At 47.7% G+C, this 14628-nt stretch overlaps 4 protein-coding genes across 4 annotated transcripts; 1 reads left to right on the forward strand and 3 right to left on the reverse strand.

Moving 5' to 3' along the window:
* Positions 1-371: 371 nt before the first annotated feature.
* On the reverse strand, positions 372-2331 carry ANOM_005224 (uncharacterized protein; the record flags this gene model as incomplete). Its single annotated transcript, XM_015550481.1, has 6 exons — positions 372-1106; positions 1157-1691; positions 1791-1877; positions 1939-2061; positions 2149-2236; positions 2295-2331. 6 exons carry the CDS (start codon positions 2329-2331, stop codon positions 372-374), a joined length of 1605 nt encoding a protein of 534 aa, XP_015407246.1.
* A 3846-nt stretch (positions 2332-6177) lies between these two features.
* Positions 6178-7640, reverse strand: ANOM_005225 (O-methyltransferase; the record flags this gene model as incomplete). The annotated part of the gene is made up of 4 exons (XM_015550482.1): positions 6178-6940; positions 7045-7171; positions 7255-7384; positions 7470-7640. The coding sequence occupies 4 exons, from the start codon at positions 7638-7640 to the stop codon at positions 6178-6180; spliced, it is 1191 nt and encodes a 396-aa protein (XP_015407247.1).
* A 1562-nt stretch (positions 7641-9202) lies between these two features.
* ANOM_005226 (uncharacterized protein) lies at positions 9203-9415 on the reverse strand (the record flags this gene model as incomplete). The annotated part of the gene is made up of 2 exons (XM_015550483.1): positions 9203-9320; positions 9372-9415. 2 exons carry the CDS (start codon positions 9413-9415, stop codon positions 9203-9205), a joined length of 162 nt encoding a protein of 53 aa, XP_015407248.1.
* A 4164-nt stretch (positions 9416-13579) lies between these two features.
* ANOM_005227 (uncharacterized protein) lies at positions 13580-14628 on the forward strand (the record flags this gene model as incomplete). Its single annotated transcript, XM_015550484.1, has 1 exon — positions 13580-14628. A coding segment is annotated over one exon (1049 nt), but the record flags the coding sequence as incomplete, so codon positions are not given.

Here is a 14628-nt window from a genome sequence, read left to right on the forward strand (position 1 = left end):
ATTTCTGCTTCAGCCTCTCAATTTCTCTAGGAGCATTGGTGGACCCGCACTTGCAGAATTCATCAGGAGGTAATTCGGATCATTTGTTCCATTGTATTTCTCTACAATCACATCGATCCTGAGTATTCTATCCTGTGCAAACCTTCATACTTCATGGTCTTATTTCGCATGTAAATAGAAAGCGGAATGACCGCCGATAATGAAGGCGCTATTACATACACAAATAGGGATTTTACCCACAATGCTTTCAGATGGATGATTCATGATATACTGGAGAGATGTATATGCATAGCCCGACTTCCTCCGACAACCTGCAGCCGACCGTACCGCACCAAGGGCTGTCGGTATTGAAGTCTAACCGACTCCATAGGTCAAGAATGTCTAAGACTTTCGATGATAGCATTTGCGCTTTTGATTGCAAAGCACATGGCGGTCAATATCGGATTGGCAGGGGTCGCTCCAGGGATGACATTTGGACCCCCAAGGTAAAGGTTGTCCAATCCCCAGACTTTGCAGGACTCGTCACAGCACGAATCCTCAGGTACTTCTCCCGTTTTAGTGCTCTCGGTGGATTTCCCTGCTCGAGTAGTTCCGCAGGCGTAGAGAGCCGGCTCAGGCGGAAGGAATCGTGGTTCAGCACTTGGTAGATATGCTCCAAGCTTGCCCGCCACTTCTATCATGTCCTCCATCATCTGATGTGAAATACTTCTGTCGTTCTCCGAAGTCTCCAATTGGTGAAAGATAGGGTATGGCATACCGTACATATCTGTCAAATCTTCCTGGAATGTAACACGATTGTCTTTCTGAGGCTCCATCGGACCGAAGCAGCGAAGGTCAACAGTTACACGTTTGTCAACGCCTGTTGGAGCTGAGCTGGACGAGATATCGTCTCCGTGGATCTGGACATGCCAACTCTTGGTTTTGTCGACTTTTAGAGTAATCTGTGGATCGAAATCATGGAATGGAATTGGTAAAGGGTCTCCCGTGTTCTCTTTGTGTGCTTTGACCTTTTCCTTCCAGGCTTCATTCTGCTCCACTTTGTTGATCAGGTCCTTCCTTAGGACGACCTGACAGAAAGTCCTTGGGTTTGCTGTCAAGAAATGACCCTTGGCAATATTAACATTGAAGATATAGATTGCTCGTTCAGATATCTTACCAATGCGGGAAGTAGCTGTTTACCAGGCGCTTGTTCCGGCCTGAAGCCGGAGGCGTAGAGCAACTGCGGCGTTTGAACAGAGCCACCACAGATGACAAAAGCCTTAGCCTTCACATGAATGGTCTTGTTGTTCACAAGGTCCTTCACAGTGGCATATTGGATGCGCTTGTCTGCGCTATCGATTTCTAATTTCGTGCACAGGTGCTCGGGGAGCAGCTCGAACCTTTTATTGAGCTCTTTATCTTCAAGTATCCGCTCCAGCACCGTGTAAGCTGAAGACCATAAAAGCAGTTTCGAGTCCTTGGGGTCAATTTTAGCAGCGATAGGGAGTGCTTGGGGGTCGCGATCTGGTAGTACACCTGATAGATGGTCGAGTAATAAATGCTGCCGAATAGAATCCTTGAGAACGTAACTAGGACCAGGCAAACTGGTCCCGATATATCCTTCGGCCTCTTTGAGGAGTTCATTCCACTCATCTGGGGTATACATATCTGACCGCGCTTCTATATTTGGTCGAGCAGTGGCGCAGGCCCAACTATGAACACCACCATTTGGTCAGCAAGGACTCGCAGAGAGTACAGGGGGTTGTACGTGAGAGCCCCTCTGTACAAAAGGTGTGATTATCTTGACTGACCGAGTCGACGACCCGCCAACATTACGCGACGCCGCATTCTCCGAGACCTTGGGGCCTGCATCTGGTCCATTGATCATTTGAGTTTTCCTGTTATTCGTCAGTAATTGGCATTCTTAACGCAGCTAAAGCTACCCTGCCTACTACTTACGATGGGAAAGAAAATGGGGCCGAATCATTGCCAAAAGGGCTGTTCGTTGGCACTGAAGTCAGAGGAAAGCCTCCCTGAATGCCAGACGAGTCTGTGTCCTTTTGGGATGCCCTTGTGTTCTTCCTGTGGTCTCCTGGTTTGGTACCATTCCTTGGGGAACTATAAGCAGATTGCTCACTTGTAGTTTTGGTTTAACGAGTCCTCTCTTACTGAGCTCCCGCTTCCACCATTTTGACCTCCAGGCCACTTTCGACAAGCTTTCTGGCGTATGTCGCTCCAATAGGGCCAGAGCCCACGACTTAGCAACGGTCAATGTCAGGGTCTTGTATTCGACTGAGATATTTAAAGACACTCACTAAGAACATCAGTTTCGATAGTCTGGGACCCGGCCATGGTGGAGGTTTTGAAGTGATGAAAGGGCGAGTGATTCCTAATTCAGATAGTTCTTCGCACAGAAAGAAAAAATAAGCAGAGAGATGATAAAGAGTGGTATGGCGGTCTTGTGGTTTATAAGTGAAAATCATAAAATAAAAGTGCCAGAAGGCTTCTATTCTTCGTCGCAAACCTGGGCTATGAGCCTGAAGGGCATAGACTTAATGACGTGGACCGATAGCTGCATCGGCTCAGCAGTCTGCATATCTTGACAAATCATGGAAGTTTCATATACAGATTCAAGCGGTCACGAGGTATGCCTTAGGCTATAACTTAAACAAGGGAGTCTTGACATGCACGTTAGTGGGCACTGATATGATACATCATATGTCGCTGTTCGTGGCTATGTGCTATAGGCTCGTGGGGATGCAGTTCGGCAGGAGACACTCAAGAAAGGTCTGGATGACAAGAAGCCGCATATGTAAATGAAAGCATGAACACATAAAGATTGGTCCTATGTCTCCGTTTGAACGCAAGTCCTCCGTAGAGAGGCCCTTGGTGGAGCCGATCTGCAACGATATCTAACAAGCAACATCTGAGAACGTCACACCGCTCGCCTACCACACTACCGTGTAAACGAGAATCGCGCGGGAAAAAAATACGAGAGATATTTGAGTTATGAGCATTATTAATTTGTTCAAATCATAGTATTACCAAAAGCTGTTGGCGATCTTTTGATTGATCTAGGGGTTACGTAGGCTGTAGTGGAAGATGGCCTCTGGTCCTATGGAACCGAAAGTGCACACTAGAGAAACCCTCACCTTCGAATTCACTACCCAATCTATCTCCCCAGATTGAACAAGTTCACACTAGGGAAATTCAGTCGTGTCGTAATTTGTCACTTCAACCTCAAGGTTCCAGTCACGCGCCATTCAGTGGCACCAGGGCTCAAACGGCCAGATACGCTTCAGCCATCGCAATGGCATTCTGCAGATGAGGGGTGGTTAGTCGGCTGATCACATACGAAGGAAAACTCAGAGGAGTACGATGGCATCTTTCGAGCCTATAGAAGTCCGGTACGGACTGATATAAGAGGCCATAGGGATTGCTGACTGCGTGTATCCCGGCTTGGCTGTTCACAGAGGCCGTGGCCAGTCTCTGCTCCTTTCGTAGTTTGTGTATAGCTATTCGGATGCCAGTCAATTTTCTTGCGGTCCCTGGCTTCCATTCTCACGTGTTGGCGTGCGGTGCATTACAAGCTAGCAGGATATCTGTTTTTAGTCTGGCATTGACATAGTTCCCTGCCTTGTAGAAGTGTGATGAAGACACTGTGGATGCGCGACAACATTGAGTGAAGATTGGGGGCATTCTTTTGTTCCTAGGAAACATGTCCTGGACTACCTACCGGGCTAGGGTCTACGGGCGTTGATTAAAACATAAATATCCAGACCCGGACCGATTATATGCAAAGTGGAGAAAACAGAGGAAATACATATCACATTTATACTGCGCCGGAGCATTGATCTTCAGGTGGATTCCCGTAAATACAACTGATAGTTCCCCAGCTAGATCCAGTAGTCAGCCCCACTCGTATCGGTTAGTGCATGATGATCTTATAGCCCCGGCGGCCATGCATATATATCCGATGGATAAATCTGCACGAGCATCCACCTTACGCACTTCTATCGGAGTCTTATGAGTCACCAGTAGCTTCTCCATTGTCATCATCTTCGTTTCCTTCACTCTGGCTATCAGCATCAAACACAGCGGAAGCCTATCCTTACCCCCTCTGAGCTTCGACAGTGTCATGGCATTCATGTAGTCTCCACTAACTACTTACTAGAAACGGTTCAGGTCCATAAAATAAGAGTTTCATAGTGGATCCCAAGGAGTGATTAAAAGTCTAATGTACATTGATTCCATAGCATGGGGGTACGTTAAATTCTCTATTGCTGGCACTAGACAATGGATGTCCATAGAGACTTGTCAACATCATAAAAAAGATTCTAATCATCCCTTTGCCAACAACTGGCCTCAAAGAGTAATACACTCCGCTCTCTATGATGTCACATTGATCGAGGGAGCTCCACCTGCCTCAACAGGCAGACATCCGTCAGGACCTTGTTGGGTAATGGCATTTGCCTTCACAGTTCGGCTGAGTATACATGAAGACTGATATTCCAGCAATGCTAGAACACCCAAGCGTGCCTGGCGTGTACTGACCCCAGAGTGCTTGGGCCGGTGCTGTAGGGATATTAACGCAAGGAGCAAAAGCGGTAGTGTTACTGTCGGAGGTTCTGATATCGCAGTTTGTATCTCCAAAGGTTATAAGTTGGTAGACGTCATCCGCATAAGTGAGAGCCGAGCTGGCAATGAGGAGAAAGGTGGGGAGCTAGACTGAGTTAAATGTTTAATTAGTAAGAACTTTACTATGTAGTCATGTCTGGGTGGATATAAAGTAGCTTGAAGTTGACCATATTGGTATTGGTTAATTGTTCAAATGAGTGAAGGGGGTTGAAAGATGTTGAGAATCAGAGGTTGGTGGAATATGAGCTTTATTTATGTACCACCGAGAAAGCAAAGCTAGGAACTCCTTGTTCTCGGGAATCTTGTGGATCTGCGCTCAGCTGAACTGCAGACCCATACATATGCTATAGAGTGCGGTAGTGTGGGTCATACTTACCCCTATTAGAAGTATTATGTTAGTAGTCAAAGAGAGATCGGGAAAGATCGACAGATCCACTCGTGATCCACTGGGATGCTCTGAGTCGACGATCTGTGGAGAGACTTTAGTTGATCTCCCGGACAGAAAACAGTCTGGAGGTTCTGCAGCGGCAAAGAGAAAGTGGATCTGTAGATCTTTCCCAATTTCTTGGAGGTATTGACTTGGTGCTTTCACTCCTCCATAGTATGGAGTAAGGGGGCCATACTCAGAGTGCTGGTGGGTCTCTTGCTTCAGCTCCCTGTAAGGTTGAAATACTTAGGTAGGATATTTAGGGAAATAGCAGGAATTTACGCCTTCAGAAACGTGTCAATTTGGGGACAATCCTGCTGCTGTGGAGTCATGGAAGTTCCAGTGCATCAAGCAGGATGCTTGATGGGACTTTCTATGTGTATATAGTTGGCTGCTCGTAGTCTCAAATATCTTTCTGTGCCATCTAGATATCTGGAAAAACAAGCCTACTCCACCTAGGCCTGAAGATCATACATAGACTGGCAAAGTTGCGGGGGATAACACTGGAAGCTGTTGGCCCGTTATTACACTGAAGAGATTATTCCACCGTGTTCTGTGTGCAGCCAACATGTAGTCAACAGGAGCAAGTTTCGTCGCACTGTTGTACTGCAAAAGCCAGAGATTTTGGAGATGACGGAATTGTGGAATTAGCACTCCGCACAACATAATTCTCCAGGATCATCACTGTGAACTTTACTAGTCCCACTTATCATGGTAACTGGAAGTGTACCCTCTGAGAATCAGTTCCCCAAGCCCATTCCGGAGCCCAGTGGCACAGCATCTCTGCTTTTGTTCTAGAATAAGGAGGAGAGATTCGTAGCCAAGAGCGCAACGGGTAGCGGCGCCCAAACGCGAACAATAAACCGGGAAAATGAGAGCGTATATCAAGGTCAGGGAATCAATAGCTACATACTAGCCTGCGATGGATAACCTTTTGGTAAAGCAGCTGAGGAACCAGTGTGGACACAAGAAGAGAATAGGAATTCAAGCTGAGCGTTGAGATCAAGAGATGAGCGAATTATTGAAAAGTGATTGGGTTACCTGATTTATCCGAGTTCTTCTTTTAAAGTGGTAACGACCGAAAAAAGCACTAAAGGAGTACGCGTAGTTTCTTGAACGGTAGAACTACCTATCTAAACAGGAATAGCCTCAAACAAAGCATTAGATCCCACCCCCTGGTTATCCGCTCGCCATACCTTGATGACCTTGAATTGGGCACGCTCCAAAAGACTCAACCATTGCTTTTCCGTACGCTCTAGAGACGAGAACGTGGTCATCATGATGAGGTCGACGCTGGCATTGAACCGAGGAACGCCGGTCTCGGGCACGCTATTCTCGTTGATCAACAGCACCGAATCGTCGGCCATCGCCTCTCGGATGCGCTGCAGGGCTTGCAGGGCCTGCTTGTCGGGCCAGTCGTGCAGCACGGTGCGCATGTAGTAGGCCTTGGCGCCACGGACGGGCTGCGGATCGAACATGCTGTAGCCCTGGGCCTCGATGCCCTGGGTGAGCGGGGCCTGGATATCCTGGATGACCTCGGAGAGGTCCTGCAAAATCAGGCGGCCAGCGGGGTTCTTCTTCTCCTTGAAGCGCACGAGGTCGTGACCCTTGCCCCCGCCGATGTCAACCAGGAGCACGCGGTCTGCCTCACTGGCCAGCCGCTCCTCCCAGGGGTAGAAGTCGTACCACTGCTCGCCCTCCACCGCCCGATTGCCAGTCTCCATCACCGTGTTGAAGGCATGCTGCTCCTCTGGGTGCTGCGCCAGCCACTCAAAATGGTGTAGCTTGGTGCCGTACGCCCGCTGGAAGGGGGTGTCGTACGCGTCATCTGGGCTCTGGTACCCTCTGGCTTCCAAGAATTCGTGCGTGTACGCTGTGGCCCGCAAAATCATATGACTAGTGAAAAAGTAATCAAAACAGTTAGCCACACCCGCTATCTCTTTCTCCTGCTGGAAAGTAAATCCCCTCTCAAAGGCAAAGGAGGACTAGGGATTCCCTACAAGTTTTTGATCACCTCACTGGGCGGGGCGCCAGTCGCGAAGCCCAGCGCTAAGGGCTGAGGCTGGTATTTGTCCACCCCGGTTTCAGTGAACAGACGATTGGCACTTAGGAGCCGCATGATCCGGACTGTAAAGCCGGAAAAGGCCGATTGATCAGTCATACGAGTTCCAGATTGTTACCAGCTATTTAGAAGGCGAAAGGCCTCTTACCCAGCAGGTCCTTGTCGCCCTTGGTCTTTTCGTTCAACTCATTGACAGTCAAATCAGCACCGCCGGCAGCGGCAAATGCATCAAACACCCCCATCCCAATCGCAGTTCGGATAGCAACCAGGGGATGGGCCTGCGACAAACCCGCGGGGGGTTGGGTCAGCGAATGATTCCCTCGATCAAGACTTCTTTCCAGGCCACTGCAGGACTTGTCTTACCGCCCAGCAAATGTTCAGAAGGGACTGGATAGGGGGCTCGACGACCCCACGCAATTTGTCCAATGCCTCGAGGAGCTGGAGACGAGCTGGGTCAGGAATATCATCGGTGGGAGAGAGCTTGGACAGGGCTGCGTTGACAGCGGCTGTCAGGTCGGCAACAGTCTCGGCCATTATGTATGAAAATGAAGGAATTACTCAGGGTCAACTGTCTGAACCGAAGAATTAGTGGAGGCGATGGCTGTTTTTTAAACACATTTTATAATGCGCCATTGTCCTTGGTCGGTCTGTACAACGTTTCAATCCCTCCTTTCCCTTCTCGTCCGCTGTCGCAGCTGGGGATGGTTTCCAAGATACGATTGACCGATGCCATTGGTGGTCCGATAATTTACACAAATTCTTGGATGTAACACTGGGATTCAGCTTTTGCCGGGGTTGCTGAGGCACTGCGGTCAGCACTAGTGTATTGCGATATAGAAGCGAGGTGAGGGGTGAGTGATGGACAGGGAACGATTGGGCGATCTCTGGTAATATCACCATGGGACAGATCGACTAAGTCGGTTGGGAGGGTCGAAGTGCGGAGTTGGGAACCTGTCAGCCCTAACTGCCCCTAGCGCCGCCTTCCGGGGGGGGGGAGAACAACCACTAAAGAAGCACTAAGATAGATTGCCTGTACAGTAGATTACGCAAGTCACAAAATGCAACGTACTGAGTATGGTGTGAGGTTGAAGGTGGCTGTTATGAGATGCGAGGCTCCTTCATATAAATTTAGATTCGTGTCAATAAAACAAGCCACTCTAAGATTATCTAACGGAGTTCCACTTTTACATCTTTGAGGCACTTTCGCGAGTACATATCTGTATAAAAAGCTAAGCTTTCCATCTGTCGCGGGAGGATTTTCGGGGCCTCAGCTCCTGTAACAATACTCAGCCGCAGCGGGCATGCATTAGTGCTATTTACTAGTATCTAACTAGTGTTAGGCGGCAGGACTGGCCGGCGGTCTGATCACCATCACGTTGTGCCCTCACGGTCTCACGTATGGTAGAACCTCGGCCAGATACTGATCCGCGGAGCTAAAGAGATGTTTCCACACGTTCCTGAACCGCCAAGCACGCCATCACCGCGATACACACTACTCGCCGGGGTAGTCGTGTAGTACATTTCAGTGAAGACGGCTGACCGGTTGCGGCGTCCAGAAGTCATGGGCAAGGCGCTCGACATGGGGGCGCGGCAGAGCCTGGCGATTACTGGAGCGAGGTCCTCGACCACGACCCGCCCAACCAGCTGGGGGTACTCGTTCCACGAGTGCCACACACTAGTGCCCCACGGTGCCTCCAACATCCACTAATAGTGGCGGCGCTAAGGCGGGGGGCCGTTTTCACGACAAGCCGCTCCACTGGAATACATCCAGCCAGGTCGGCTCGCCGTTGCGCTGCGCCACCATCCACGCGCTGAACTCTGAACAGAACCTCACATGAGTCATGGATCAGTCAAAGACTGCAAGAAAAGCCGATAGAGCCGCTCACGTGGGGAGCTGGATGTCAAAGCTAGACGTAGGTTAGTTGTGCATTGCAGGAATTGAATTGAGGTGCGCTGAACTGGTGTTTGGTCCCCGATGCAAGCCCGGGCACAGTGAGCGCCTGCGCGATGGGTGTCGCCTCGAAGTGGTCGACGCTCGTTGCAGCAATAAGGACAAAGGCAGCAAGATAACTAAGGATACGGCCAAACAGCACATCCTAGGCCTCCGTTGCCTGGGCTAGTTCCTGCACGCTCATCGACCGTCCGTGCGAGACTAGAGCCTCTAAGAGGTTCAGATCGATGGCGATCTTTGTCATAGCCAGCTGCAAGGCTATCCTATTGTTCATGTCAGATAAAAGACTAAAGGCGGTCTAAAAAGGCACCTACCACGAAGGAGAGGCAGTGTACGGTATCCAAAGTTCAACTGCCATCAGGACACGGGAAAGTGCTTGAACCAGTTGGCTGCGAAGCTGATCATCCTCTGGCGGCTGGTGAGGAGTCTCTGTGTTGTAGTTATAGACATCGCTTGCAATGTTGCTACAGACAGCGAAAGGATGTTTATTGTTCCTTCAAAGAGGGAGGACCGTCAGAGGAATGCGCGTTATCTTTAAAACTGATCAGGGAGGTATGAGAAACTTGTGATAGGCTGACATGCATAATTTTTTAGATTAGGACAAGGGAGAGGCAAGTTGCACTATCGATTTGATATGTAACAGGGAACTTACCTAGACAACGCTCGCCCACAAAGTACGCGGCTGGATCGATTTTGTTGAAGTAGACCGATGTTCCTTAACGTATCTCAACCACGGTATGTTTACCACAGAATCGACCAATGACTAACGTCTTGGGACGCGCCTGCAGACGGACTTTAGTCATTACCTTCACATGGCACAAGAGCTGACTCCCTATTAGTCGCAAGGCCATATCACCTGCTCGGCTCTCCCACTGCTGGACAGGATCTGCTACGGTCTTCCGTTACCGGGGTTGCTTGTCGCTGTCTCACACATGCTACATGTATGTATATCCCCTTTTCAAACGTTTATTTGGTAGCCGAGTAACTAGCTTAACTATAGGTAGTTTGCAAGTGCGTTCGCCTTTCTCCAGACCCTAAGAGAATCGAGATATCCTATAGCTAATATACAGTTATATACTGGGCTAACTGGATTAATTATATACTAGAGTCTACACTGATATCATGTTTGATTCCCAGCGGGCTTCATATCTTTGGTGAATGATTTCCTCACTCTGGGTCGTTTATGCTTCTGTCCATTTCTTCGACATTGTGCGTGTGACTAGCGCGAGTATCGACTCTAGCACAAAGTGTATACCCAGCCTTTCCGCCACAAAATGAACCAGCTCTTGTGCACTCCTAGGTGAGCGGTATCGGGATGTGATTTAACAATCCTGAGGTTGACACATGCACTATACAGAAGTTTGACAACTTGAAAAGACATAAAAAGGCTTTTCCGGATGTAGGATGACGCGGGCGATAGCATACTTTGAGTCTCCATGAGGGCCACTCTTCTCAAGCTCTAAGCAATTATATTGTGAGTTTAGCTGTGTTACGAGACTAGATAGAGGGATGGGAATCAGATTTTATATTATCCTTTGGTACACTATCCGATGCTTAGAATAAAGCTTTTATTCGAACTATACAAGCTATCTAAGCCTAGACAACTATCTATTATAGGGATCTATATAATACTTTTGAACTATAGTAGAATCTGTCATCCAGGCTATATTATGTATTACCTCCTGAATGAAGACAGAATTCAACTGGGCTATATTTTCCCATAAATGTATTAATCGTAACTTAGCATAAAGATTATTAATAGATTGCTTAAAGTAAAAGCTAGCACATTTCTTATTACAAGAGTATTATTATTACTATCTACCCAGTAGATACAGAACTCATCTGTTTCAAACACCGAAAACTTAACAGTTTATTTCTAGGTAGGTTGACGCTCGAGCTTAACACGCGAACGCTTTCCGTGGTTATGGAAACACCACCATTACATATACCTATATAGTCGTAGCTTCTATGCCTCCACTCTATGTACCACCAGCTTATAGAAATACAGAACATATAGTGAGCATAATGCTAACAGTGACTACAAAAGCGCCTGCATTCCATAACTGTATAGTGAGTAGTAAAGAAGCTACGATAACGCGATACTGCTTATTCACAAAACGGTGCAATGCACGCTGAAGATATATTTCTCATGCTAGATCTCACATTTCTTGCAAGACTTATTCCACGACAAGTGTAACCAATTGGAAGGGTTGATCATTATCCATTTAATGCAAGTGACTTGGGGCTTGAAAGACTCATCTCATTCGCTCGACACATAAGTATCCAAGGAAACCCAATATGGCCTAGTAGTTGTTTTTGAACAGTATCAGCAACTCTGACATAAAAGACTTAGGGGAACTCCTCTTTCGCCGGGCTAGAATTGGCCATACACTCGTTAGAAAAACCCCCAAGTAGTTAGTTCCAATAGTCAATGGGTTGCCTACATCCCCTCACCGATGACAATACCGTCCCCAAAGAACTTAGCCATGCAGTAGAAACTACTACAGGCATGAGTAGCATGAGTTAGTGTTCAATGCGTACTCTCCAAGGTCGTTAAGTCGGCACGTTGCCTGCGGATCGTTTTGAAGATATTGAATTCACACCCCTCTGCTTCCTTTTTCAAATGCCATCCGGTTTTAGCTATCTAGCTAATTATTCTACGCTTTGAGACTAGGATAGAGATTTTAGAAGAGATAAAGCAGCTGTTTCGCGGCCGCTTATGGCGCTGGTGGTACATCAGGCGAAACAGCGTGACAGGCTGGATGATAGTGAGTACTCCTTATCTCTCTTCAACTCGTACATGACAAGACTCGATAACACGGGGTTCAGAAAGGAGGCTGCGTGTGATAAAATGTACCTCGAGCCAAGCGACACATGGTACGTACTACAGATATCAGCAAACAAGGGAAGCAGAGCTGTCTCATCGCGCATCGAGATCTAACCATGCAGACAGGCCATCCGTCCCCTGATACTATGTACCTAGTAATTACCGACGATAGCTAGGCCAGTGGGGTATCCGCCCAGTCATCTGATTCAGCGGCAGACTAACGTGCTGTATGTAAGATGTCAATTCAGGGGTTTAGAATATTACCTGCAGCAATTTCAAGAGGCGGCACGATAACTGGGTGGACTAATGCAGGGACACGCACAATAGGTAAAGGAGGCCGCCGATTTATGTAAATCTTTGCATATTGTCCACTGCCAAGGAATCCTGCGAAGCAGAGAAGGGAACCAGTGCAGGATGGTTAGTATTTAGCAGCGGAATAAATTGGTAGCAAAGTGCTATTCACGTAATTTAATGGCCATATGCCAAACAGTCCCTTAGTGTGAAGTTCAGCGATGCCGATCACTATCAATCGTCCCGGTTTCCCTCGGTTCGTGCCGAAGCATCGGCAACTACCGACAAGCCAAGAGTACTACCGACTACACCGAGTCGGCAGTACCGACCTTCAACACTTCCTGGACATAGTATTAGCAGATTACCCCCTGTCAAAAATAAAACTTACTGTGTATTCTCATCTAGATCGGTGGATCTAGTTATGCAGAACAAAACACTCCCAGCGCGTAGTAGATAAAGTTAGGGGAATATCACAGATGCTCTAACCTGAACCATAAGTAATCAATTAAGCATAAATGATAACAATGCGCTCTCATCACTATGGTAGAAGGCCTATATGAAGGCCAAATACTGCCTCTTGAGGTACTGCTTGTGCATAGATTCAAAGCTATTTCCCGATTATACTTTTAGCTATAGATGCAAGCGACATATTTTAATCTTATTCAATACTGATCCCCTAGCTTGAAGAAGAAAAAGATGTTCAGTTATACAGACGTTCGCTTAGATAGAATAGTACTTGTTCAAAGCGTACTGGGACCTTGAATAGTAAAGATTGTCTGTCAATATCGTTGGCATACCGTGCTAAAGGCATCAGGGACATACCAAGCCCACTAACAACTCGTACAACTCCACATCCGGAAGTTCACTTGCTTCCGTTGGGGGCGAGAAATTTCTCTATGTAGAGACGAAGGAAGGCCCTACTTGGGAGACGAGCTTGGCGGTTGACAGAGGCTCAGCGATCAACATCTTGGTACCTAGAATGGTGCTCTTCAACGCCATGACAATTGGATCGGCATGGCTGTGAACAGGGGCGGGCAGGTGAATAGAATGTTTGCATCTCGCTGATAGGTCCGATAGAATTATGGCGAGATCATTTAGTGGAGAAATATCTACGCATTCCACATCTTCTTGAGGCCAAGAACGTGATATCTGGGGGCGGTTTTGGATTCATCTGAGATGGTTTACGTATCGAGCCCACGCAGTACAGTCAACTACAGAACACACATCCGTAGAAATGAACAAGTTAAATACCGCCATCTCTGCCTATGGAGAGAGAACCATCCAACTGTCATTCTTTCATTCACTACAACCTGTCACTCTTTGGAAATACCTATTTTATACACTCTTTATATATACATCTATTTTTTTTTTTATTAGTCGTTGAGTCGACGACACACCGCCAGCATGATAACGCACAAGGTGCTGACGCTTCTATTTGTGCTGTTCGCTTTGGCACTTGCCGAGCTGAGTGCCCCGGATCTCGGTATCAAGCAAGACATGTCGGTCAGGCTGGGGGAGCACAAGAAAGGGGGAAATGAAAAGGATGGTGATCGTCAATGGGTTTGGAGCTCAGTTATCAAACTGAACAAGGACAAAGAAGCGAAGGAAGTAATCACGGACAGTCAAATGGTTGCACTTGTGCATCACGCTAGCGATCAGATGCATGCGGATGAAAACTACAAGAAGACCAATGCCAAGTTACAGCCATCCGTTATGTCCGCCCTCCTTGTCGGTGATGAAGTCTACCTGGCTTCGTCTATGAAGGGCGACTATTCCTTTATCTACGAATACAATGCGAAACCCAAGAAGGGGAAAAAAGCCGGTACCGGAGAAGTTCGAGCCCATGTGCCCCAGGAGATTAAAACTGCTCTCGGAACGGCGAAGGAACCCCCAAGGGAAAACGATCAGCATAAGAACGACGCCTCCTGTGGAGAAGTAATGGCCAGCTATACTTATCTGCTCAAGAACCACGGAGCGAAACTACAAGGCCAAAACGCCCGGGTCATTGCCTGGATACAGGACAAGTCCAAAAATCAAGCTTATGATCCCTGCGGCACTGGGGACAAGGTATGGGGATGTGACGCTTTTTGCAGTAAGATGGGCTTCAAAGTTATTGATACCAAAACCCCTGAAGACAAAAAAGAGAACATCCCCGGCATTGCCAAGCATTCTCAACAAGAGCTTATGACTCCGGCGCTTCAAAAAGAGGTTGCTGAGATTAGAGACACGTTAAAAAAGGAAGAGGAGGAAAAGAATAAGGAAGCGGCGAAAGCAAAGGAGCAAAGAAAGAAAGAGGCAGAGGAGAGGAGAAAGAAGGAGGCCGAAGATAAGAAGAAGAAGGAGGCCGAGGACAAGAAGAAGAAGGAGGACGAAGATAAGAAGAAGAAGGAGGCCGAGGACAAGAAGAAGAAGGAGGACGAGGACAAGAAGAAGAAGGAGGCCGAAGATAAGAA

Source organism: Aspergillus nomiae, assembly GCF_001204775.2.
Source record: "Aspergillus nomiae NRRL 13137 chromosome Unknown contig00120, whole genome shotgun sequence".
NCBI lineage: Eukaryota > Fungi > Ascomycota > Eurotiomycetes > Eurotiales > Aspergillaceae > Aspergillus > Aspergillus nomiae.